Source organism: Micrasema longulum, unplaced genomic scaffold (assembly GCF_059751315.1).
Source record: "Micrasema longulum isolate JH-2025_06_02 unplaced genomic scaffold, ASM5975131v1 h1tg001806l, whole genome shotgun sequence".
NCBI classification, from domain to species: Eukaryota; Metazoa; Arthropoda; class Insecta; order Trichoptera; family Brachycentridae; genus Micrasema; species Micrasema longulum.
Genome location: NW_028278980.1, coordinates 169,556 through 196,689, shown reverse-complemented (window position 1 = coordinate 196,689; position 27,134 = coordinate 169,556). Strand labels below are relative to the sequence as shown.

Genomic DNA, 27,134 nt, shown 5'->3' with positions numbered 1-27,134 from the left:
CGATATGTTCAGATAGCGTTCATAATTGAGGCCCAGATTGCAGAGAGCTCCTTCGGCCAGCTATTTTAGTTGGGCAACGAGCAATTTTTCTGTGTATGTGGGCACCACCACGTAGACTTAAATCCTCAGGTGCGGTTGCGGTATGTGGGGGGGCAGCTGCACTACATTACAATGAAAGCATCCACCCCTTTCCCGAAACTTTTCATAAAGGCTTGTGTCTTTCTTCAGTTTCGCACATCACTATCAATTTAAAAAAAAACTAATTAAGCGAAAACTTAATATATCTTTACAATCAAACCGTGAAAATACCAAAACAAAGAAACTTTAAAAGCTTTCATTGTACCCCTCACTGCAGTATTGTCAATTTGTGATCAATCAAATACACATGGTCAGCACAATCACCTTTTTCTAATTTCCCAGTATGACAGTGAAGGAATACAGTGTTAGTTCCAAATTGAGACCGCGGCCGCATGCTCCAGATCCCGCCTCGGAAAGGAAGAAGAGCGTAGTTATACAAACAAATCAAACAACGACACAAAACCCAAATACATATAGGAAACTTTAGAATAATATTCCCTATACAACATGCACTCAAGCAACAGAAGAAAAACAATACGTATTTATACCAAATCACAGAGGAACATTAAATTATCAAGACACTACAGGCAAAAATCTAACACAGATCCTAACATGATCCCTATCGAACTCAGGTGAAATTACTTCTCTTCATAATACTGAATCCCTCGCAAAAACCATTATCCTAATACCAACAGTAGAAACAATCCTATGCAAATACCCTAATCGTCCTAACAATCTCTCAGACCTTAGAGCGGACGAAACGGGTCCTAGAGCACGGTCGGCGCGTGGTTCTCTTGAGTTAGTCGACTATTTGGATTTGTAATTTACCACTTCCCTTCTATGGGACAAGAACAACACAGACCGACAAGAGTTCAGCTGCACTACATTGTGAATATTTCACCCGTAAGATTTAAAATATCTCTCTCTAATTATTTAGTTTACTTTTATTACATCCTACATAATATTATACTCGCGGTATTATTTTGCCATAGTTCATAAATTTATTAATAGCGTTATGCTTTATGGTAGCTCCAGTAGTTGACCGTGAGGTACACCAGTTAAATGTACATTAATTCAGAATTACGGGGCTTTACGGATCGCTGAATTTAGCCTCTTTTCCATTTAGTTCCAGATAAACCGTGTCACACTTAAGTAAGATAATAATTATTTATTTATTCAGTTATTATTTTGTTCACCTCTCGGTCTTGCGGTCAGAGCGTTTGTTCAACATTTAAGAGGTTCTATTTAAGAGGTTCTATTTAAGAGGTTCTATTTCCCCCCATGGTTGACCCGATACGATGACTACTCTCAGGGTCCCGATCACAATGGGAAGTTAACGGAATTTTCTGCAATTGTCTAAAGTAGAATCGATTTTTATTTTGACGGAAATGTGAATATTTATTATTTAAAGAGAAAGTTCAGTGCTACGGGAAATTGGATATAAAACATGTTTTCTTGCTTGCGGTAAAAATAAGAGCATGTAATTGTACGGTGAAGATTCTCTAAAATGCATGAAAAAAATAATAAAAATGAACTACTTTGAACTACATCGCAGGTTCGTGCAAATCAACCAATCAATTACGTCGTTTTTATGTATTTTATTTTGTTTATTCAGAAAAACAACAGCAATACAAAAAAATATACACAACATTATAAAAAACATAAAATAAAGCCAAATAAGTTTTCCACATAAATACAATTATACAAATCCAGTTCAGTGCATGTGTGCGAGTTTTTTGCGTGAGGATGCGTGCGTAAGTGAGTGGAGTGTGGTTTTGGTAGGTACGTGAATATGTGTGTGAGTGTATATGGGTGTGAGGGTGGGTTTATGGACAGGGTGAGTGTGTGTTTAATATGAGTGAATAGAAACATCTTAAATTTATATTGTAAAAATATATTTTTTTTTATAAAGAAACATAATTTTTTTCTTAAAATAGTTTTTTAATTATTGTTTTAAAAGTGAGTACTGCAGTTAAATGTGTCTATGTTATTGAAAAATACATTATAATTACGCGCCAAGCGAATCAGAGGAGAGTTCTGTGCATAGTTAGTGCGAACTGTAGGTACATGGAAAAAAAAATTGATTCGTATTGTTATATCCGGTCTCCGGGTAGCCATTATTTCCAACTTTAAGTGTGTTTTGACAGCCACAACGCTCTACTTTGAAATGACAGCACAACGCACCTACGACAACTCGTGACGTCATGGGCGGAGTAATTTTTAAATAAAAAAACAAAAAAATATCCTATCTGCCCAGCCGTACGTGCAAACGGCCAATAGTTATTTGGTTCAACAAAATGGTTCTGAATCAACATCCCACGTAACGATTTATATAAAGTACCGATATTATATTTTCTTCGTGAGCTAGCCTTGTATGGTCGTCAAGTGGGAGAATAAGTTTGGTTTTACGCAAGTAAAATATACCTATCCGCAAGTCTGAGGTAATTATTTAAACCTTGCTACAACATCTAATAGCTACATTACGTTGTATCAAATAAGATGTAAAAAACCGTTATTAAAAAAAAACAAAAACAAACAATAATTTAGCTCATGGTTTCGGGCAATGGTTTGTGGGTGCATATGAGACTATTAACCCGGCTCCAGGGCTTCGATTATGATGGGAAGATAAAGACGTCATACCTTCACCTTGACGGTATAGTTGAAGATAAATTCCCTCTAGCGATTATAAAGATATACTACCGACCCCCCCCCTTCAAGTTTTGGGTAGGTACATCCATATGAAACAAGGGGAAGAGTACGTCCCGGTACACATATCCACGCTCTAAAATGACATAGCTTCAGTATGACGTCATAGTTGAAGATAAAAGTCTTCCGACCGACTACAAAGGTATACTACCGATACCCCCACCATCAAGTTTTGATGTAAGTACATCGGTTTATACCGACGGGTCTAGAACCCTCGTTTATCTAAGCATAAAAATGACAAAAATTTGTCACCGTCCCCACCTGTCCACCGAGCAATTTTTCCTTTAATTATGATTTATAATTTTTTTTAATCGTCATGAGGTACGCACTATTTCTCTTAAAAGCCCATTGAAAAAAATTAGAGAGAAATAAGTAAATTTTGAAGTCGAATTAAATTCCGACATAACTGTCAGTTTAATAAAACGAACGCCTAGATGTGAAAATAGTGTCGCTAGGTTCTGTGCTATTAACATATAAGAGTATCTAGGCGTAAGGAAGTTACCACTGTAAAAAAATAATTTAGTAATTATATTTTTTCCATCTGTTTTACTATCTTTCTGAGAGAACGTATCGAGAGCCGGCTTTGTAATCGCTACGTACTACCTCAGTAGATAAATGCAGACGATCGTTAAGCACATTGTTTTGGCAATGGTTAAAAGTCATATAAAATCATATTTAAGCGATCTTTTTTTGCTTGAATTGGGATTTATTGGAGTTTATAATCGCTTTAAAGCGGGCACTTTCTATCACAGAAGTCTATTTAAAATATAAATGAGAACTACTTTAATCGTTAATGACGTAAGGAACTAATTATGATGTCGATATAACAAGTAGGTAGAACATACCGAGGTAAGATACAGATAGTACCGAAGTTAAGTATACCGCCTCGATTTATACAGATGAAGATAGCGTTCATAATCGAGGCACAGGGGGACTGAGTCACCTTCTCAGTTCTCACTGGAGTAATCCTCATTCACCGCGTCCACGCAGCAGGGGTGGGCGGGCACCTTTCACTTCAGTATACCGAAGTGTTTAGGTGGCTATGTTCGGGCGAGGGTCCAGTATTGTGGGGTATGACGCGATCCCTCGCCCGGGTCTGCGAGTGAAGACCTCAACGGCTGTGATGGCGGAGCTGAAGTGCATCGGTACAGCGAAACAGGCGGAAGGGGCACGAATCTTCACTCGGCCACCCGGGCATACTTCGGGCTATGGGCTGCTGGAAGACGACGGCGCCGTTGAGGATGGCAGAGGAGCAATAATCAACGGCGGCATCCTAAGCCCCAGTTGGCAAGAAGAGTTACCGTCGTAAAATAAATAAACCCTTGCGTATTACATACATTTAAAAAAAAATCTCGTTTAAATTCATATTTATTTATTTATTAAATTACACATACGTTATTACAAAAATGTCACAAAAAACACTCTGGCAAATTCTGCTTGTACTAGGAGTAGGCTCAGTATATGAAGGGTCGGCAAGCCAGAAATATTAGTATGCCTAATGTTGCAATCAGTTCCTATATGGGCAAATGCCTGTTCTAAGAAACCGATTTGTTGCGGCAAATATGGATTTCGAATATGTTTCCTATAAATAAAAATAATATTGAAGAAATAGAAAAACAGTTATAGCCCAAAAGAGAAGAAATAAAAAAAAAAGTACAGTTTACATTAAATGTAAAATACATTTTTTTTTTTTTTTTGCACCACAACAGGCCAGGAGGCCTAATTACAGTGGTGAATTACATCACAGAGCACCCAGGCTTGAGAAAAATCACATTTTAATTTTTGTGTTCTCACCGGGAATCGAACCCGGAACCTTCCGTGCGTGAGTCAAGCGTCTATTAACATCTTTTATATCGATAATATTATTAACATCTTTTGTAAAGGTTTAAATCCTTTATTTTCAATTCATTTACGTTTATGTACATCACAAAAATATTTCAATGCATACATAATACGAAATAATTTATACTAAAATTTAAATATGCAAAGATGGTAAAATAAAAATACCCAGCAATTATTCAGGGGTTCTTTAAACTCTGTCACATCCGAAACCACGATGATCAGTATGAGCAAGAAGACATATTGGCACATTAAAATATTTTTTTAGAACGAATAAAAATACAAAAATAAAATATTTAAAAAAACATATGGTTTCTTACTTCTGCAGGAGAGAAACGAGGAGGGGGGTGTCTGATATACCGTCAACCGCGCGGCGGCGCCCCCCTCGCTTCTCCCCTGCCGAAGTACGCAACCATTTGTTTTTTCTAATATTTTCTTTTAAAACAATTTGTTCGTTCTAAATATTTTTTTAAATATTCTTATATGTCTTCTTGCCCATACTGATCATCGTGGTTTCGGATGTGACAGGGTTTAAAGAACACCTGTATAAAAAGGATGCTATCCTCTGAACTTTTTTTCACTAATGTGAAAAAGGTCGATATCCGAAGAAATACGGTTGAGTAAAGACATTGCTCTACCTACTGGCATTACCATCGGCAGGTTGGTTCGGCAAGCAGGAAGATAGAACAGCTTAAGCTGCCTATGTCTAAGGTAATCGTCAGGAGCATAAAGAAAAATACTCTCCATTACACCTATGTTGATCGTAATACCACGGATTGATCGGAAAAATACATGAGCAAGTATGCATTTCTTCTTTTCTCCAAACTATTGTAGCCAAGCATTCCCAGTATGAAGTCAGACGGGTACAACCACAGATAGTATCCGCACTCCCTTAAGTAAAGATACCTCAGAAATTTCTTCTGAACCATCTCTAGCATAAGAGAGTTAGTTTAGTTTTGTCTGGTAGTTTATTGTAGATATAATTTCAGCCCCGGTTTATTAGTCTCTACTGTCTTTGTCTCGTTTTAGAAAGTTTATTTATTTTATTTTTGCACCACAACATGCCAGGAGGCCCAATTACAGTGGTAAGGTACATCACAGAACACCCAGGCTTGAGAAAAATCACATTTAATTTTTGTGTTCGCACCGGGAATCGAACCCGGAGCCTTCCGTATGTGAGTCAAGCGTCTTGACCACTACACGCGGAGGCCGCCGTTGAAGTTGTATATGATATTGTTCTGATATATTCTCGTATTGTGTCCATGTTAACTACAATTTTTTTCAAGTTTTAGTTCTTCGTCTGCGATTACATCGCTGGATAATCTTTATATCTCTGCACGTGTGATGTCACTGAACTCCTTCTAAACGGCTCAACCGATTTACGTGCGGTTTTCAGAGAAATATAGATCTTTGCACTGTGCGTGTTCGTAGATATTAAAATCTTTAATCTAATGTGCAAAAAATAAGTTATAAGCATAAATGTTTTATTCATCGATCTACCAGGGTTGCATTCAAGGAAAATGCAAAATTACAAAAAAATGTTTTTTTTTTGTGTATAAAAAAAGTTTGTTTTTGAATGTTTACAAACAGCATTTGTTTTTTGTGGATCTCAATCAGATCTTCTCCGAATTCCTCAAATTCCATTTCTACCCATTTATGTCTTTTTATTAGATTTTCGTATTCCTACATAAGTACATCCCTTTGAAGAATGAATGCCATATTTGAAAAAAAAATATGTTTTGGAATTGAACCATAAACAAGTACCTACTTAAATTTAATATTTGTATATTAACAATTTTTAGTTTCGGAATTTAATCACAAACAAGTACCTAGGTGCCTCCTTATCAATAAAAGTCTTTTTCCAAGGCCAGCTAACGTTCGGGCAGGACAACGTCTGTCGGGTCAGCTAGTTTTTTTTAATAAATATTCGCATTTTCGTAAAAAAATATATTATACTTAATAGACAATTGCAGAATATTTCATATCAACCATGTCGGAAATTGAACCTGAGACCTCTTGTATGGTAGGCAAACGCGCTGACCAATACACCACGAGGCCGACGTCAGTTAGAAGTATAAACCCTTTATTAAAACACGCCAGTTTTTTTAAGTTGTGTTAAATTTCCAACGATAAAATTATTTTTCGCATAAATAATTTTATTATTCGGTAACCTAAAACAATATCTTCCGTACATTCGTGGAGACTGGACCACTGTGCACGTGCAAACCTCAAGCCCACTGCGTGATATCGCATGATAGGCCCATTTCACACCACGGCAAAAATCTACACGGCATGATAAAATACAATACAGTGGATCGATATTTATTGTTTTACAATTACTTATTTATTTAATGCCTGGCAAACGCAATAACTAGTACACCATGAGAACGACTAATCTCCAGTCGATTTCCTTTTGCAGAATTTTTACCGGAGAGAACTCGCTAAATTTAAATAATGACTTTTATAAAATTATCATTAAAATCTCTTTTGTTAAGTTTTACTGTATTATTTGAATCGGGTTTTGGTCCCGTGGCCAGTGTTGCGGACTCACGGATCAGAGGTTCGAACCCTTTGTATCCCAACTTGATTTCCATTTTCTCATAGTGAGTTATTTACAACTCGTTGAAAATAATCACCAAAATTGAAATTTTGGGTAAATTATAAGAACGCTAATATGTTTTCTTTTTAATTTTTTTTATATATTAACCCAGGCGCTTTTATTGATATTTTTACTAAAGTCATTGACTATGGAGTTGATAAAAAAAACGAAAAATATAAATATTATCAAATTTAAATAGGTACTTACGAATCTAGTTAATGTCAATCCACTATGATTTTACCGTGCCGTTTAGATTAAGCTATGTGTGAAATAGGCTTTTCTCTGTCGGGTATCACGTCTGGTTTGTTTATTTGGAAATTCTTGTAAAAATGAACAGACTTTAGTTACTTGTTTACATTCAATCCTTTTTAAATCCAAAACTTATATAGATAAGCATTTCATGAAAACAGTTTTAAAATTGAGCAGAATACTCGTCCTTTCGCCTTTACGTTCAAAATTACGTCGCGGTAGGTATATCAATGCTGTGCCCTATGCACTGTTAGGGGCTAATAAGGGTGGGAATATTGCGATTGATGACGAAATATTTGATATAGCATATTATTATTTTATTTTTTTTTGTTTTTTTACAATAAACATAAGTGATAAAACAGAGTATTAAAAAATAAAGCATAATTACATATCAATGAAATACATATTAATAGAAAAATAGTAATAATCAAAAAATCCCACAAAGGCATGGCCTGTTCGTAAAAAATACAAGAAAAAATTTATGAATTTTTGCTCCTATAATAAATAATGGACAGTTATAATATTTTTGTGTAACATAAGAAAAAATAAAATAATATGTAAAAGATAATATGGTATTTTTTTTAAATATTGTAATTAATAAAGGAAATATAAAATATTTTAAAAAACACAAAAATATTCCTTATTATTAAAGGAGGATCTTTAGTTTGAATCCAGGATAGTGCATGTTTTTTAAAAGAAGGAAAATTTTGAAAGTTTGTAATCAATGAAATATTATCAGTAAAAAAAGAATTAAAAATTTTTGGGCCTACAAAATATGCATGTCTCTGTGCTAGTCTCGTTTGATTCATAATTACACATTTTTAATTCGTTAAATCTTTTCCCAGTAAATCTCTAAATAAATCTGCCCCGTAACTCGCCGCGATGAACGCGCATTAATAGTAAATCACGAATTTGATTAATCAGATTAACAAAATAATTTATTCCGCCTTTCACTACAATTTAACAGAAAAATAACACAAATAACAGTCATTGAAACGTTCTCTCGATAAAGATAAGATCGTGTCATTATTATTGTAGTTCCAATACCTCTGTCCGTATTTATCTTGTTATACTGATGACTTCTTTTGTTTTACACGTTGCGATTGTCTTTTGTTTCGGAATGGAAACTGTTCGTGCTTTTTTTAATGTAGCTTTTCAAAGGCATAATGGATCGCGCATCATAACAACGGCGGTTTTTCTGTATCTTTTAATTCATTTTTTCCAGGCGCAGTTTTATGCAAAACAAAAGATACTAAGATTGCGCTTGTCTTTTGTTTCAGAATTTTCACCCGCGGCCCGCGGTAGCAGTGGCGGCCGAGCTAGATGCGTTTCCACTAGACATTGTCACGAGACAATCGTCCGATATGGTGAACTCATTCGACGGAAGACCGAACCGCAAGATCTTAGACTACCGCAGTTCATTCGTAACTTTGTCGGAGAACTCGTATTTGTCAATCTATCCAGAAACTGGCCAGATGATTGTCCCCGCTCGCGCGACATCCAACCGAAATGGCGGCCACGCTTTCTTCCTTCATCCCGCCCATCTTCAGAAGTAGTCTGCAGCAGCCCGAGCGGTTCGAGGGCGACTTCAGCTACTCGTATTCCGAGCTTCCCGTCTTCCGTTCCCGCGACAACTCCGAGCCCCCCCGCCGCGACGGCCCCGGCAGGCGGGATGGAGATGGAGACCCATTCGCGCCTCATTTCCACCGCGAAGAAAGAAAAGCCCTGAGTCTCCCGTACCAGAATGTCGATCGATGCATTTCGCTTCCGAGGGCCGAGCTCGACATTCAGACGGCGCGCGCGAACTTGCCGCCCAAAAGCGTAGACAAAGAAAACAAGGAACGGAGATTACCGAACTTTAAGATTATTCCCGACAAACCCGCCGATCATTCCAAGTGCGAGGAAGCCAGAAAGAGGTTCGAATTTCAGACGACCTGCACTAATTTACCGCCGAAAAACGTCGACAAAGAAAGCGCATGCCACGAGGGGCAAATTTCTAGCGCTCTGAGGCTCAAGCTCAAGAATCGGTGCGAGGAGGCTAGAAAGAAGTTCGAATTTCGCACGAACACAAAGGAAAGTTTGGTGAGAAGATCGTCGTGCGCCGCCTCCCCCGCCAAGCCCGCCGAGAAGGTCGAGTACCGGATCCGCGCCGGCCAGGCAATCAACAATGCGGTGATCGCGAATCGCGATTCCGACGAGAGGAACTTCCCGCCGAAGGTGAAGAAAGAAGAAAACCCACGCTCCGAGCGCGAATCCATAGATTTCATCGATCAAATCGGCGCGTACCTGAGCAAGAGCGACTACGATTCTCCGGACTCGCCGCCGTTTTATTTCTCCCTCGGCGAGTCTTCCGATGGAACTTTCGAGAAGGCGGACCGCTCCGCTGTCGCTTCGTCGGTGCGGCGCTTGAGGAGCTCGATTTTCTCCAGTTTAAAGTTGCCGCGCAAAATCGCCCCCAAGATGGCGGGGCAGCAGCAGATGATCGGCTCCCTCGGGAGAGATGGCTCCCTGGCGAGGAGTTACGCCATGGCGGGTGCCCTGTCTTCCTCCACCAACAGTAAAAGAAAATCTGCCGTGGAAATGCTTGCGGAATCCAAAGCCTTTTATGTCAAATCGGAAACTGTACTGGACAGGAAACAGGAGTTGCCTTTAAGGGTAAGATGCACTTTTTATTTTTTTGCACCATAACAGCGCCATCTCACATGCTGGCACAGCATAGCTTTACATTGTGCAACTCGGTAAAGTTTAGACTGTACCCTAGCTGCGTAATATAAAAATGTAAACGCCACATTTTAATGACCAATTTTTGTAAAAATATTTAAACAAAAAATATACATAATTAAATTTAATTTTGGAAGATAGTAGTTAAAATGTTTATTTAAACTAACACTTTTCAAATACTACTACTATCATCACGCCATTTTGCCGTAGGGGTAGGTAGGCTGAGACGATTGATAGTCACACATATCTATCCCGACATAGATTCCTAGCTTCTTCCACTTTCATGACTTGAGATTTTGGTTTATCTGGTCATGCCGCGTCTTCCTCGGTTACCATTTATTCTCACCACAGATATCTGTTTCACCATTATTTTGCTATCCATTCGTTTTACACGACCAAACCATCTCAGTGACTTAAACTTATCAATTATACGTGTATCAGATTTGTACGTAACCCTGTCATACATTGATTTCCCGCACATCAGTCTAAGAGATCACATTTTGACCCCGTTCATTCTGCTTTCATCCTTCCTCTGCCAGTTCCATGTTTCACTTTCAAACCTGTGTGTCGGGACTAAAACTCCGATGCGCACTTTCAAACACAAGTTTTAGAGTACCATCGTTTATCCTATTTCTAGTTTTTAGTTTGCCAATCAATCAATCAAAATTAAGACATTAGTCAAATGAACCAATCCTATATTTCTGTTAATTTTCTTCCGTTATCTGATTAAAAACATTAAGTAAAAAATTTACTTTACCATTTTCAAATAAATGCATCACAATTGACGTAGTTCATAATGTTTTATTAGCCTGAAAATTGTAGTTTTTGTGTAACAATAAGACAATGCAATTATTATTAATAACACAAATCGCTAATTGGCTTTGGTAAATTACTTTTCAGAAATTGCTAACAGGTCCATTGTTTTGATGTTGGTTCATGTAAATGTTGCAAAGTTGACTGATTTTCAAACAGATTTTATAATGCAACAGCTTAGTTTATGTTTTTATTCTAATCAAATATTTCTCAAGACACCATGTTTTGAGCATGTCCAAATGTTTGTAGACAAGCTGGATTTCCTCCCCAGGGAGTTATTTTTTTTTTTTTTAATTTAAATCTTAAAGTAGGGCACACATATCATACATATTGTTATGTGTGTTCTAATAATAACATTGCAAATATATTTAATTTATAAATTGTTTATCACATATGTCTTGACCATTATTTTAAATTTTGATATGTTTTTTTCTTCATAAATATTTTTTTCCATTGCGTAATACTTTTTAATTGCTTTAAATAAAATCGAATTTTGTGACTTTGCCTTTTTCCTAAATGGAAGTCTAATTTTGTTCTTTTCTCTAGTATTGTGATCGTGTTCATGCTGGTTCCGATCAATTTTTTTCCAAAATTCTGTTTTTTTATTAGAGTTTATAATTTTATGAACAAATATCATTGTATTGTAAAATATTCTTTGTTTATATGTTAATAATTTCATTTCATTTACCATCGACTTTACCCTCGTATATCTGTTTTTTTTCAAAATGATTCTAAAGGCTTTATTTTGTAATGCAGTTAGTTTATCTATGTTTTCTTTGTTTGATAAAAATAAAATGCTACTATTTGGATCTAAATTGGTTCCAATTTGCTACCAAACTTTGATGTCTGAGTTGAGGTTACCACTGCTCTCCACTAGAAGGACAATTGCTGACCTCACTCTGATGCACAACGTGATACGCACCATAATAGATTGCCCAAAATTTCTGTCCCTGGTAAACTGTTGTGTACCCCACAAGGACCACCAGACTGGTAAACAAACGCGCTGATCATTACGCCAAGAGGCCGACATATAACGTAAAAAGTAACTAACTAACTAACTAACTAACTAATCATCACGCCATTTCCCCAGAGGGGTAGGCAGAGAGGATAGAACGCCACACCACTCTGTCCTGGCACACTTCCTTTGCTTCCTTCACATTCATACATCTTCTCATGCACGCACGTCGATTATTCCGACTTTTCACATGACCACTTTCAAGAATTTGTTGTACTTGATCATGCCATGTCTTTCTCGGCCTTCCTCGACTTCTACAACCAGACACATTCGCATCATAAATCTTTTTAGCCGTTCTTTCATCATTCATTCGCTCCACATGACCGTACCATCGCAAAAGACCTTTCTTAATTTTGTCGATAATGCTTAACTCAGCTTTGCATTCTGCTCTAATTTCGACATTAGGGCACCTATCATACATTGTTTTTCCGCACATTCGCCTGAGGGATTGCATTTCAACAGCATTCAGTCTACTTTCGTCCCTTTTTTTCCAACTCCATGCTTCGCTTCCATACATTAGGGTTGGTACCAGAACTCCATTATGAACTGCTAATTTAGCCTCTTGCGATAGACACTTATTTGCTACGACAGACTTTAAGGCACCATTAACTCTGTTACCGGCACTAACCCTCCTTTCAATATCCTTGTCCATATTTCCATCTCTAGTAAACATACTACCTAGATATACAAATTCTTCGACCTGTTTCAAACTATCTCCATTTACTACAATCTTACATTCAGTCATAGTTACATTTCTTTCAAAGACCATGACGTTCGACTTTTGCACATTCATTAGCAAATCACTCTCCTTGCACACTTCGTAAACCTTTGTAACCAAGGATAAAAAGTAAAATATGGTAATAAATAATATAAGCAGAAAAAATAAGTACTGGGCAGATATTGAGCCGAGAATCAGGCCACCGCTGTGGGCTATTAGGCATTTCTACACTGGCCAGCTCCTGGTACTTCAACATCTGCACAAATATTCATATACATATATAACAGACTCCAACACATGTTCCAGTGTGAGAACAATAGGACAAACTTCACCCACCATTCTCCCCTGGCAAGCATCCTCAGAACTACTAATATTTATGCTGAGCTGTTGGATTTGCTCCACACCACTCCTGCTGCAATCAAATCAGCTATCCTATCCATCGGATGGCCATCCCCTCAATTATCTTATTTTTAATGTGTTTCTCTAGTCATCTTCACTTTATTTCCTTTTTTTTGTTTCTCTTTTTTAATAATTAATTACATGTTTATAGTGTAATAGTTATGATTTTATTTTATGTTATTTTCTATAATGCTTTATGTACTTTAAGCTATATTATATTGTCATTGCGCCAGCAATATATGTTAAGTGACATTTCGATTTTTTTCAATCAGATAATTTAAACAATTTATCTTATAATGATGGACGTTATTTTTAAATACATTTTTACTAACAATATTTTGAGTTTGTCCAAATTTTTGTAGACAAGGACTGGATTCAACTCCTTGGGGAGCTGTTTATATTAACATATTAAAACAGAGATGAAGAACATTTAAGAGAAGGTAATGTGGAAGTCTAGGCATCTACAGGGCTTATGACCTGTCAATGGCTGGTTTAAGTGGCCACTTTACACACTGTGTAACATTCACCATTCTGCCCATATTTGAACATCTATATTCCTTCAATTATTTTATCTGTTGATGTTTGTGAAGTTAAAGAGCTGAAACCTTTATTTATGCGGGTGAGATTCATCTAATTGAATTATTTCACCTACATACAAGGCAACGCCTGAAAATGTTATTTTTTCAATTTCTATACTTCTTCATGGATAAGGTGGATTTATCAACAATATTTAGAGTCTGTCCAAATTTTTGTAGACAAGGACTGGATTCAACTCCCTGGGGAGCTGTTTATATTAACATATTACAACAGAGATGAAGAACATTTAAGAGAAGGTAATATAGAAGTCTAGGCATCTACAGGGCTTATGACCTGTCAATGGCTGGTTGAAGTGGCCACTTTACGCACTGTGTAACATTCACCATTCTGCCTTTGTTTATCCACTTGTCCCCGACTCTTCTATCTGTTGACGTTTGTAAAGTAATAGAGCCGAAACCATAGAATTAAGAATAGTCCAGAAACCGCATACGCGCATCAAACAGAAGGCGACTTAACTACTCTCAAAGGAGTAGTTTTACGTTTTGACCCATTATTTTCTTTGTAGACGTCGCTCAGTACGCAACTCCCGATTTGAATTCAACTTTGCCGTGTTGTGTCGTTTTAAAGTGTAGAAATACTGCTGGGATAAAAGAGAAACAGGATGGGATCACATTTTATGTGTAAGTAACAAATGCATGTGTAAGTAGCAAATGCATTACTTAAAAAAAAAAATTTTTTTCCATCTGTCGAATTGTCATTGTCAATTGTGCGATCTGGCAACATTACGCGGTGACTTCACGCATGATGCGCGCGGCGAGAGAGGGGGATTTTTGGACACAGTCCGATGTATTAAAAATTAAAATATGATTCTACACTCCTTCTGGACTATTCTTAATTCTATATCTGAAACCTTCTTTATGTGGGTGAGATTCACCAACCAACCACTGCGCTACGAGGCGGACTTTTCTCTACTCGATTTTCATTGTCCGGTATTTAGTTTTATTTCACACACAGATCTTTATTCCTCATCCGCGCGGACAGACATGATTGACAGTTTACACCATAAAACATGATTTTTTTATCCAGTCTACAAAAAAACAAAATTGCACTTTATCCAAATTTGAAGAATTTCAGAATGTTCTAAATTGTTTTTTAATTTATTGTATGTTTTGATTTTCAGGTTACTTCTGCAATGAATAGTTCTACTGGAGCTCATTGTAAGTAATTTAAAAAAAAATATATTTTTATTTATATTTCATTGATACAAATATACATTATTATAGTCCTTAAAATATAGCTTGATTAGAATAACAGTTGTCAGCAAAAGTGACGACATAACTTTGTAGTAATAATGTCTAAGGAGTAATTTATATTGACACACGAAAAATTATTTGTATCTGGCGTGTTAATTATTTTTTTTAATACAATTCTTGAAACATAAATCAACATTAATATATAAAATCAGCCTTAAAACTAAAAGAAAGCTAAAATAAACCTAATTATTAACGACGTTCTTACAAGGTTACATCATTTTGCAAAAACGTTAGAGATGGGACAAATTGATTGAATAAAAAAATAATTCATTTGATTTTGTTCATGAAAAAAGTATAAATGTCTCATTTTTTGGTAAATAATTGTGTTAAACACACTATAATAGGCTTGTTTTTGCGTTTTTTATATCAATTTTCGGAAACAGAGTTTCATGATTGCATGAAACAACTGATAAAATCGATTTGATCAGTGATCAGTAATTTCCCATCACTAATGAAATGACAGCTATCGTTCTAATCAAGCTATATTTTAAGGACCATAGACTCAAATTAGTGTTTGATTTTTTATATGATAAGTTTAAATATGGAGTTCTACAGAATAAACACCAAATCAATAAATAACAAATTAGATCGTATTTTTAAAATTTCATGGCAATATAGTTATACAGATGTATTTTACTCAAATCATTGTTATAAATCTAATGTTCACGTACAAAACTCTTGATGGGTATGGTAATTTATTAATAGAAAAGATTTTTAGAAAGCAAACACATAAAAATGTATGTGAAATTGCTAATTACACCGCTGTTACTGATTTATTGTGCCTGCATATCATTTTACATTATATTTGACAATGGCTTTTAAGAAAATTTACAAGATCTTTATATTTTGTTTTATAATAAACTATTACAAAATTGGCTTACCAAAACAGGATAGTGAACCTTTTACAGAAGGGAATATGGAAGTCTAGGCATTTACAGGGCTTGTGACTAGAGATGCAAGGCGGTAAAATTACCCCGGTATTTTACGGGAATTTTTCCAGATTTTGGTAAAATACGGTAATTTTCGGTATTTTATGGTAATTTTCGGTAATTTTCGGTAAAAAACGAATTTTCGTCATATGACGTACTAATTTTTATTTTTCGAAGATATAACAAATACCAGTAGCTTTGTTTCAGAACACGTTTCATGACAGTGAAAACCAGGTTTAGATCCACCTAGTGGTTGTCGAGATTTATTATAAGTATGGGACGTTCAATGCATAGTATGTACTTTTTTACTTTTTTTGATAAAAAAGGTTATTATGTTTTTAAACTTAACAGTATCGGTGGACATAGAGTTCTTAGTAAACGGACCTTGAACGACCCCCGCTCATGCCGCGATTTTGAAAAAAAAAAGAAGTTTTTTTGCATACAATTACGTCCCAACACCATATGCTTCAACTAGGTAGTGGACATGGAACGATGATGATGATGATGACTTCAGGTTGGTCAACTATCAAATAATAAGTAAAAAGTTAGTGAAAATACCGCTATTTCGATAAATTCTATTTAATGTTCAAACGTGTATCTTGGAAAGTATTGGTCCGAAGAAAAAAAGATACTACGATTTTTTTAGTAAATAGTATTTTCTCAGACTTAAAAATCTTTTAAAAATAAAATCTATAGGGACAGATTTGTAAGCAAAAAAACCTTTTTTTTTTTTTCAAAATTGCGGCATGAGCGGTGGTCGTTCAAGGTTTTACTAAAGGCCCTATGTCCACCGATCCTGGTTAGTTTCAAAAATAATAATCTTTTTGTAAAAAAGAAGTGAAAAAAGTACATACCGAATGACCTTGAACGTCCCATATTTATAATAAATCTCGACAACCACACGACGGATCTAAACCAGGTTTTCACTGTCATAAAACGTGTCGTAAAACAAAGCTACTCGTATTTGTTATATCCTCAAACAATAAAAATTAGTACGTCATATTCGTTTTTTACCGAAAATTACCGTAAAATACCGTAAATTACGGTATTTTACCGCGCCTTTTGGTAAAATTACGTAATCTTACATCCATGATTGTGACCAGTCATTGGATGGTTTAAGTGGCCTCTTTACACACTGTTATTTTCAACATTCTGCCTATTTTTTTCGCTTGACTGGCTTTTCTATTTATTTCTTCTTAGATTCCTATTTATATTATTTGTAACTTTGAGTCAATTCAATAATGATTTATTCGATCAAATTTGTTATATTAATAATGCTTGTAATCAAATAAAATAATATGCATAATGTAAAAGTGAACACAATATCTTTTAGACCAGAAAAAAATATTTCGAATGACCTTTAACATTTTGTCTTATTTTTGGTACTCATTTTAAATAAATAAAAAACGGTCACAACTTAGGTTAGCTACCAATATTTTGTCAATTTAAATTTGTTTATTTAATCAATATTTTCTTTTCCTTTTTTAATGAAAAAAAAATAAATATTTGATTTACCCGAATATTTAAATTTTCGGAGCAATTTTCAATGAGCTGTAAATAAATCACTATTAGAAAATGGGAATCAGGTTGCGGTGGAGTGAGGTTCGAACCCTGGACCTCTGATCCGTGAGTTCGTAACACTAGCCACTTTTTTTAAACATTTTATTTTATTTTTTTGATGGTGAGACCATTTTTTGATTATTTAAATAAATGGAAACCAAGTTTCATTTCTGATCTAAAGACTGCAACACTACCACAGAACCAAATTCTAAGAATTTAAAATATGGTTGATAAAGATTTTCATTGTTTTTTTGAAGGGATCTAATTGGTTTTTTTTCACAGACGCAACATTATCAGGACGTCATAGACGTGGAGGCGGGGAGCCGTTGCAGAACCAACTGCGTAGATTACTCGGTTCCACCAGCATGCAGTCACCCAACGATTCCACGCACGAATCTAGAAATAGTAAGAAAATTTTTGAATAATTATAAATATTGTTATATTTTAATCAATACAAAACAAAAACACTCCAATATTTCAGGCAAAAGGCACCATTAACATAATCATCACCATAATTTCCTTTTCCGCACCGACTGCTCCATAGGGTGCGGTAGAGTGTTATTAATGTTATAAAATGGAAGAAAAGTTAAACAAAAATAAAGCTATTCAACCAGCACTACCATATAGGAAGCCACAACAGATTCAGAATGTGAAAATAGTTCTCTCCACATATCCAAACTATTGCAGCACTTTTCCCTTACTACGGCTTATCTCCCTGTTTTAATGTAAATAATTTGTGCTTTCTAGGCCAAGGTTCCTACTACACGGAAAAGCGCGTTCCTCGCGACTGCTGCGAGTGGGAGATACCTTCCCACCCGTCCTCCGCCACTCGCTCCCACTACAACTCGGGCACCTTCTCCGGAAACTCATCATCGGGGACCTCGGGATCCAAGGGCCAGGTCAAGTCGGACCCGGAACACTCCAGAACCTCTAACCCGGTCCCCTTCTCGAGCAAGAGCCTCAATCGGCCATCCAGTTCCGGAGACAACCGCATATTCTTTCCCGACTCGTTTGTCGTCCCAAAACCGTCGCGATCGGATCCTGCGAATGTGTTTTCAAACAGCTTTTCAATCGGGAGCCCGTTTTCGAGCCCGGAAAAGATTGACGCCCGACAAATTCTATCAGTTGTCGACGCCTACGAAGGATCTGATTATGGAATTTTAGAGAAGTCTGAGTACTACGATGATACTGATTTAATTGAGGATTTTAGCACCATTAGTCCACCTGCGGAGTATGCTATAACCGAGCGGTCGAACTATCGATATGTTCGGTCTAATTCCCACTCGCATACGATGAAGGCCGCTCCTGATAACAGCTACGCTATGAACATCAACAGCCACAAGTCTTTGCCGGACTTACACAAGCAAGCAGAGCACTACACCGAAGAAGAAAGGTGTGTAATATGGTTAAATTGTTATGTAATTCTATGTTAGAAGTTTGTGTACTTATTTATAAATTACTCTTTAAATAAAAGATTTATGCCTTAGGTCATTCATAATGTACAAGTACTCATTTTTTTTTGTAGAAGACTATCGGGTGCAAGTGGTGGGGCTAACTACCTGGGTGTGGTGTGTGATGCTTCCATACCTCGCCTGGATCCTGCGATGAGGTCTAGTGAGGCTCTTAGCTCCTACTCCAAAGCCACAACAAGGTAAACATTAGTATTATATTCCTGCCAGATTATATTTATTTATTGTCTTCAAATTCATGTACAGTTTACATTTTCATGAACTTATAATGTTGTGTCCTGGTTGAACCGTAATTATTAACATAGGGAATAGAATTTCCTTCTTATCAGCCCATTTACCTCTACTCTTCTAAGTTTATCCACGTCTCTCCGCCCTCGGCACTCTGTTTCCTCCCTTGTCCCACGAGTTCAAAGATATCATCAGGCCATCTCCTCTGGTCACCCCATCTCCCTTCTATTTTTGTAGGGTCTCCGATTCAGTATTCTAGAGGTCAACCTATCCACTTCGTTTCTCGCCACAAGACTTGCCCACTGCCATTTTTGTCTGCCCGCTCTTTCTGTGATATCGGTAACCACCTTTGTACGATGTCTTATTTTCTCACTCCTTATTCTGTCTTTCCATAAAATCGAGTAATTTTACAATAAAATAATGTTAAAGACTTAAAAAAAATGATAGACTACACATTGTACACAATCTCCTGGCAGTCACAATTATTATTACAATTCACCAAAACCTAGACTACACCGGCTAGGTAATGAGTACGGTGAAGTGGATATATTTCGTCTGTCTTTATATAAATATAGGTTAAGTATTCAAAAGGTTATACATTAATTTGTATAAAATTTCTTAATATTGTTCTTTATTTACTTTTTTTTTCTTATGTATCTCTTTAATAATGTATAAACTTATATGTATGTGTGTATGTTTTCATATGTAAATTTATTAAATATTTTTCTATGTACCCTATACCTATGTTGGTACATTTCCTGATTTTTACTTATTATTGTATCTTTTAGCTTTTCTAGTTATCTTTCATTTTAACTAAATTTACATACTTATGTTTCAATGCTGCACTTGAATGTAATTTCTAATATATGTAAAAGCCCGTAGGGCGTGTAAATTAATAAATAAATAAACAATCCAACACCCAAATTGGTTGCCCAAATGTACTTCTCGTAATGAACTGAGGTCGGGAACTACTGAAGGGGTTAACTACAACTGCAGATTGAACAAAAACTTTACTAGAATGAATTTCTCTGAAACTTCTAGATGTAGGTTCTGCAGTGCGGACGATTGAACACCTTTACACATGTTATGAGAATATAATGCTTTATATCGCAAATGAAGCCGCATCTTCCGTGGACCACTGGTTAAACCTGAGGATGCGAGAGCACTCGCCCCCTACCTAATAGCCCGATACTTTAAGGACTCGGGCTTAGAGAAGGAGATTTAGCAATAAAAATGGAAGCACTCGTCCTCCATTCTGTAGCCCGGCTCTGCAAAGAATTTGACCGAGAATTAATTAACCTGTCACAATACATCTACACAGGTTGCACTCCTGTCTAATGGCAAAACGATGAATCTCAAAAAAGGTCAAACTGAGATAATCGCTTTTAAAATGTTTTATGGCAATCAAATCAGAACTTTTCCATAGTCAATCCATGTTGCCAATTGGCTAGGAAGCTTTATAAAAAATAATCTTAGTCACCATATGACAGATCTCAGAGAGTAGAATATCTTGAGCCGTATTACGGCAAAACGATGCAACTATAGATGCATCGTTTTGCCATCAGACAGGAGTGCAGTGATGTCAGGAGTTACTAGCAAAGAAATCAAAATCAAATTTGATCCGTGGTAAATGATATTTGTGTCAAACAAATCAACGTCATTATCCCCTTTTTATCTACCAACTGTTTATATGTATTCTGTCTGGTATGTATATATATATTTTTTTGTTTATTTGTTTTTTTTCCCATACATATATTTACATAGAATTTTAATTACAAGAATACACTTTAAAAAATACATCTTAAAATTAAGCTATAACATAATTTGGAAAAAATGCCCACAAAGACTTCAGCGTCTAAGCGTGGGCCATTCCTTTTTTAATGATTCAAAAGTTTATAGCATAAAAATATGGTATGACATAACTATGAAGAAAGAAAAAAAAACAAACAAGATTAACATATGCTGATAGAACAAAATACAGGATTTATTTGCAGTATTTCGTTATAAATTTTAATATTTTTTTTTTTAAAAAGGTGTCTTATCTATTCCTTCCATGCTAATCCAAGACCTCAAACCTACTTTAAATGGTATCAGTGATTTAACATTTTGTAATTCTTTCGGTAGAAGATTGAAAGATCTTAGATAAACGGTATAGCTGATTCTATCTGTCTTTTCAGTGGGCGATCAAATCGATCATCTGTGTTTTCAAGTAAGACAAGTGACGGCCATTCTCGGCGTTCCATATCTTGTCACAACAGCGATCCCAGTGCTCAGACGTTTGATGATACCTATTACTATAACAGGTAAAGAATTCCTTAATAAAGTTGTCGCTATCTTTAAGTTGGTATATTCGTGTTTGTAACCAATATGGTCATGTAAATAAAAGAAATTGGGATTTTTACAATTCTTGTGTATTTATTTATTGAAATACATATATTAAGGAACAATGACGGAGAACTCGACACACAAACATGGATTACATACGGGAGCTTGTATAGATTTGAAACCGTTGTTAGAAAAATAAAAAAAACATTGGTTAAAAACAGAGTTGTTTAATATTTATTTTATTATATTTAAGTGCTTCATTAATGCTTTAACACGTTCAAGGTTATGCCGGTTATAGCTGTCAAAATCATGTCTCTCATTTAGGAAATGACTGCTATAGCCCCCAGTCCAGAAGAGGTAATATGTGAAACTGAAATAGTTATATGGTAGGAGATATTGTATCCCTATAAAAAGCAGCATAAGAGAATCATGACTGGATCCAGGACTGGTATTATGAACGCATTTATAGCGCGTATTTAGTGCGTAAATGCGCATTATAAATGCGTTTACAATACCAGATATAAGGGGTTATAGAAGAATTGGTAGACAGACCTAGGCTGAGATGAGAGGATGACGTAAAATGAGACACAGGAACCTTATGCTGGAAAGATGTGGCATTTTGTCACCCCCGTCGACAATAGACGATTGGGCATCTCGATTGCTTTGTCATAATGCTATTCTTGAAAACCCTCCTACAATTTAATTACAAAGACAAACGAGAAAGTGGCAACACTAACAAATCCGTATTTATCTATGACTGTCCTACCACACGTAAACCTTTATTGTTTCTTGTCAGATTTCTTCCGTTGAATATTTTGTGTATGGAATATTATGAAAAAAATAAAAGAAAATGTTTCATTGAGACATTGCAACATTGATAATTATTATTTGCTTTTGACATAACACACATCTACATGTTATTAGATATATTTCATATTCATTTAATGAATTTTAAACACATACCGATTGTATAATTTGTATCTCAAATGCGTGTTTTGACATTGACGCGCGAAAAAATAATTCTAAAATCGTGTTTCTGGTAAAACTTCATTTGATGATTAATTAAAATTAAGTACAGTTATATTTGTTGCACATTTGTTGATACGCCATCATCATAACATTGATTAGTGTTGTAAATTTTAAGTTAAATACAACAAAAATACCTACTCGTCATTCAAACATTAAAAAAAAAAAATAGAATTGTAATTGAAATTAAAAATAAATGCATTCTGCAAATAAATCATATTTTTATAATTTTAGCATTTGTTAATTTGGTTTTTCTTTTATTTTTCTTTTCTTTTTGTTTCTTTTCATGTCATACCATATATATGTGCTATAAAAAGGAATGGCCCACGCTGAGGCGCTGTAGCCTTTGTGGGCATTTTTTCCAATTCATGTTATAGCTTAATTTTAAGATGTATTTTTCTAGTGTATTTTTGTAATTATATTTCTATGTAAATAATATATGTATGGAAAAAAAAAACAAATAAAGTTACGATGTCACATTCGATTGTCAATGTCGAGTGCTTTGGGGCGCTCGAGATAAAGTCGATTGGTTTTCAATCGACTGCATTCGTATGGATGGTTCAAGAATGCTGTCACTCGTCGAATTACGGAAGTTGCATACGATTCTAAAGACGAATGAGTCCAGCACAAGTTGCGAATTGGAAAATGGCAGCTGAGGACATGCGTGGTTGGAGGCAAAAGCTAAAGGAGGCCATGGCTCAATATGGGGTGTAGCGCCATCGAAAAAGATAAAAAGCCGGAATGAAAGTGTCCCAGTATGTTATTCAATAAGGTTTACTTCAAACCATTTACTACGGTTCAATACGAAGTGGAATATTCCAAAAAATGAGTTATGATATGTGTCCTCCCATGAGAAAAAAGTGTCTGCGAACATGTTAAATATTAATAATACTTAGTTTCCTTTTAATGAGCTAGTCCAGTGTTTTTGATCTAGCACCTTTTTTTAACGTTTACAGATCGGGCTCTAGCTACGCTCGCGATTCCGGGGCTTCCAGTGGACACTGCTCAGGCGGGCCCCCTTCCTTGAGAGCGCCCCCCGCCCCACAGCAGCGGAGAGACAGCGGATCCTCCACCCAGCACTCCCGTTCCCATAGGTACATCAGTACATTAATTCATTGTTTTATTTTTTACATTTGTTTACTTACTATGTTAGTTAATATTACATGTGTATATTAATATTTGTTACAAATATTTACAATTATTTGAATTGCTAAAATTACAGCTAAGAAAAACACAAAAATGGCAGCAACAATTGTCTGTAAAACACTAATGATAAACTGTCTGATGATTTCTAGGTCTTGTGTATTGATTCAACTTACCAACACGGTATAATGATTGGGATGGAGACTAGAGGCATAGATTTTACATTAAGATTTTCAAATATACCAAGGAAGCTAGTTCTGATTGGGACTCTTAAGATAATTTTTATTAAAGCTTTTTGTGCAATTATTATTTGTTTGATCAATGTGTCATTTGCACATGCCCATCCAATTATTCCACAATGTAAAACTGGGTTTTAAGTGTTCTAAAAAATACAAAATTCCATGGGATTTATTTAAAACTTTAAGTACAAAAAATAAGTACTTTGGTGGACTTATTGCTAAAAGCAATATCTTCTTAATATTATGCGTAAAGAAAATGCAAGTTGAGGAGACGTAATTTTGGGGTTTCACTGTATTATTACATTGATTGAGTTCCTTGGCTTCGCAACTAAATGCTCGGTTAAGCTTCCGTCTCGGGCCCCCATCTGATGTATCCTTCTCCTCCTCTCCTCAGGTACTCGTCTTACTACGACGGGTACTCGGCGGACGGGCTGGAGTTCCGCGTGAGCGCGCCCCCCCAGTTCCAGGACGGGGCCAGCACGTCGGCCGAGCCACCGCCACACCTCAACCTGAACGCCACGCTGCAGATCTGCGCCAACTTCGCTACTCCCCGGGGCCTGCAGGGGACAACGGTAAACACTTATCACTGTGCTTTATAGTTTACATACGCAGTAATACCCCTGTTTTGCATTTTTCAAGGGAGCAGCACAAGAAAGTGTTAAACTGAGGTAAATGCTAAAGTGAGGAAATGAAAAACTGCAGAAAAATTGTAAAAACGGTCATAATTGTAAATTATTCATATTTACCTATGATTTCCTTAAAAATATTTTGTATTTTTTCAATAATTTTTTATTTTATTTGATCTTTTTTGTTTGATCTTTTTAACCTTAAAAAACACGAAAATAAAATTTTGAATTTGCATAAAATGCATACAGTTGACAGATCGAATGAGTTTTGAAAAAATTTCAACGTAAAGCCAGGGATGAAAAACGTTAATTAGGGGGATATTTGAATGATAATGTATGGAAAAAAATGGAACCTAAACATTTCAGCGTAAAAAGTAGAAAAATGTAAAATTGAGGAATGTAAAAATGAGGTTTTACTGTATTTGTTAACCACTAACCCCTCCCTTACTGTGTTGAAAAAAAGTGCTGTGTAATCAATACATATACAAAAATGTTTATAAAAACATTTATAGGCAATTGCTCCTTACAACTATATTTGACAATCATGGGGATTTCCCGTACCTGATTTAACATCGACGGCCAAACCGAATATTCACGGCTCTACGGTCATTCTCTGTATTTGGTGGGACCAGCTTGGCGTAGTGCACTATGAACTGTTAAAAGTGAAATAATCACAGGCGATCATTGGTGAATGAAATTTATGCATTTGAGCCGAGCATTGTAAGACAAATGGCCGCAATACAACGAGAGACACGATAAAGTGATTTTGCAGTATGAAAATGCTGCAAAATCAACCTCGTGTTGTAAAAGTGGTCAAAGCATACTCGGAAATACTGTCCTGCGTGGTCGAATCTGTTCACAATATTGTCATATCTTTTTTATTGTCGGCATTTAAACGGCCTGTATGTGAAAAAAATATAGTTTTCTTGCAGCCTTTGTTTCACTAGTTTTTACCTAGAAAGCACAAAATTTTAATTATTATTCTTTGGTTTTTACGTGAAAATTACAATAGCAAAAAATACTAAAGTCAGTGCACAAAATACTCTGTTCTTTCGTTACATTTTGTGTTGTGCTAATTTTATATTTGACCGGTTAAGCAAATATTTAATGTTGACCTTGCCGGGATAAAATACAGAACCTCAAGTATGGTTGGCCCCGACCATTAAACTATTAGGCACACTTATTCCACTTGATTTCCATTTTCAGGATTTTTACCCCGAGTCGAGAAAACTACTCTAAGGTTCTGAGGTTCTATTTTACACATTGAACTGCATCAGTTTGGACACAGCTAAACTACAGATTTCAATACATTATAATTTTTTTTAAATTCCAGGTAACAAGAGTGGCGACTGGTATAGAGGAAGGTCGGAGCCAGACCCTGGTGGGAATCCACTTCCAGGCCAGCATCCCCCCTCTGCAGTTCCAGGATGGGCATCCCCCGGGTTATGGCTCCTATGGCTCCGAAGGTTTCTACCCGTAAGTCACTCATTCCTAGATTCTCAGTGCCTGCCGTAACAGGCTTTCGATATAGATTCAAGTAATTTAAAGGTGCACCACATTGCTGTCGGTCGAATCATCAGCAAGAAATCGGTTTGAAAGTATATTGATTTATTTACGAACATTGTCCATTTTTACAATTCATAGGGTATTAATATTACAATATAAGAACAGTAAAAACCTTAAAAAAGAAGAATAAAAGCATTGACAAACATAAGGGAATGTTTAATTCGTTGTTAATTTAAACAAAAAAATGTCTAGATCTTGTCTCGAGTTAACAATACGACAAAGATGGGTCGGGTCGTTGGAGAATTAAGGCCATAATTTGTACTTCATTGTGTCTCAACCTACGAGTCAGAATATAGAATTTTACCTGTCCTGTTTTGTAAAAGTTGGGATTATTTGAAGAAAGGAAAGGAACATGGAAATGGACCTATCTTTGATACGATAAGGATATTCATAAATTTTGGGCACTGGATGATGAAATTCACTATGACTTATGCAATGATTTATGATAACTTTTACGACACGCGACAAATCCGAGAATTTTTATGCAATCTTTTGTCTTGTCAAAAATGTTGTTTTGTTTTGTTCCAAATCCAAATGTTCTATTTCTGCATTTCTTCTATCTTGATGTAAGGTAGGTACCATAAGGATGGGTCAAGGTAAAGATGGGAAAGAAAGGTAATCGGCCAGGAATAATATTGATAAATGTTGTTTATACTAAACATATCATTTGTCGTAGCAATGTTTGTAGTACTTTTTAATATTTCCGTTTTAAAACAGGTGGGAATATCTGGTAGAGTGTTGGCTGTAGTTTAAAACATTATCATAGACTATTTTATTTTTACTTTAATTCGGAGGTCTCAATTTGGGATGGGGGAAATTGATAAAAGAAAGCGAGCTTACCTTATAAGATTAACCATTTTACTTCATATAAATCAACCGATAGCAAAATTGAAGAACTGCAGATGTTCAAACGTGAGGAGAATTATGAATGTGTTAAGTGATCCAATCAGTCGATAACAATTAATGTGCCATATTCCCTATTCATAGGGGTTCTCCGTCCCTGTTGGAATATCTGTCAATCTGATTGAATTAATTG

The 27,134-nt window shown here is 35.8% G+C and overlaps 1 protein-coding gene across 2 annotated transcripts in view; it reads left to right on the top strand.

The window, feature by feature from the left end:
- Positions 1 to 27,134, top strand: part of LOC148273905 (uncharacterized) — a 53,795-nt gene that overhangs the window by 23,639 nt on the left and 3,022 nt on the right. For both annotated transcript variants that reach the window (XM_088237982.1, XM_088237981.1), the window contains exons 2-10: positions 8,752 to 10,126; positions 14,855 to 14,891; positions 17,759 to 17,881; positions 18,224 to 18,869; positions 19,002 to 19,127; positions 21,351 to 21,476; positions 23,481 to 23,618; positions 24,301 to 24,478; positions 25,866 to 26,008. In XM_088237982.1, the coding sequence (XP_088094108.1) occupies positions 8,981 to 10,126; positions 14,855 to 14,891; positions 17,759 to 17,881; positions 18,224 to 18,869; positions 19,002 to 19,127; positions 21,351 to 21,476; positions 23,481 to 23,618; positions 24,301 to 24,478; positions 25,866 to 26,008 (2,663 nt within the window). In that variant the 5' untranslated portion in view covers positions 8,752 to 8,980. The remainder of the gene's footprint in view (positions 1 to 8,751; positions 10,127 to 14,854; positions 14,892 to 17,758; positions 17,882 to 18,223; positions 18,870 to 19,001; positions 19,128 to 21,350; positions 21,477 to 23,480; positions 23,619 to 24,300; positions 24,479 to 25,865; positions 26,009 to 27,134) is intronic.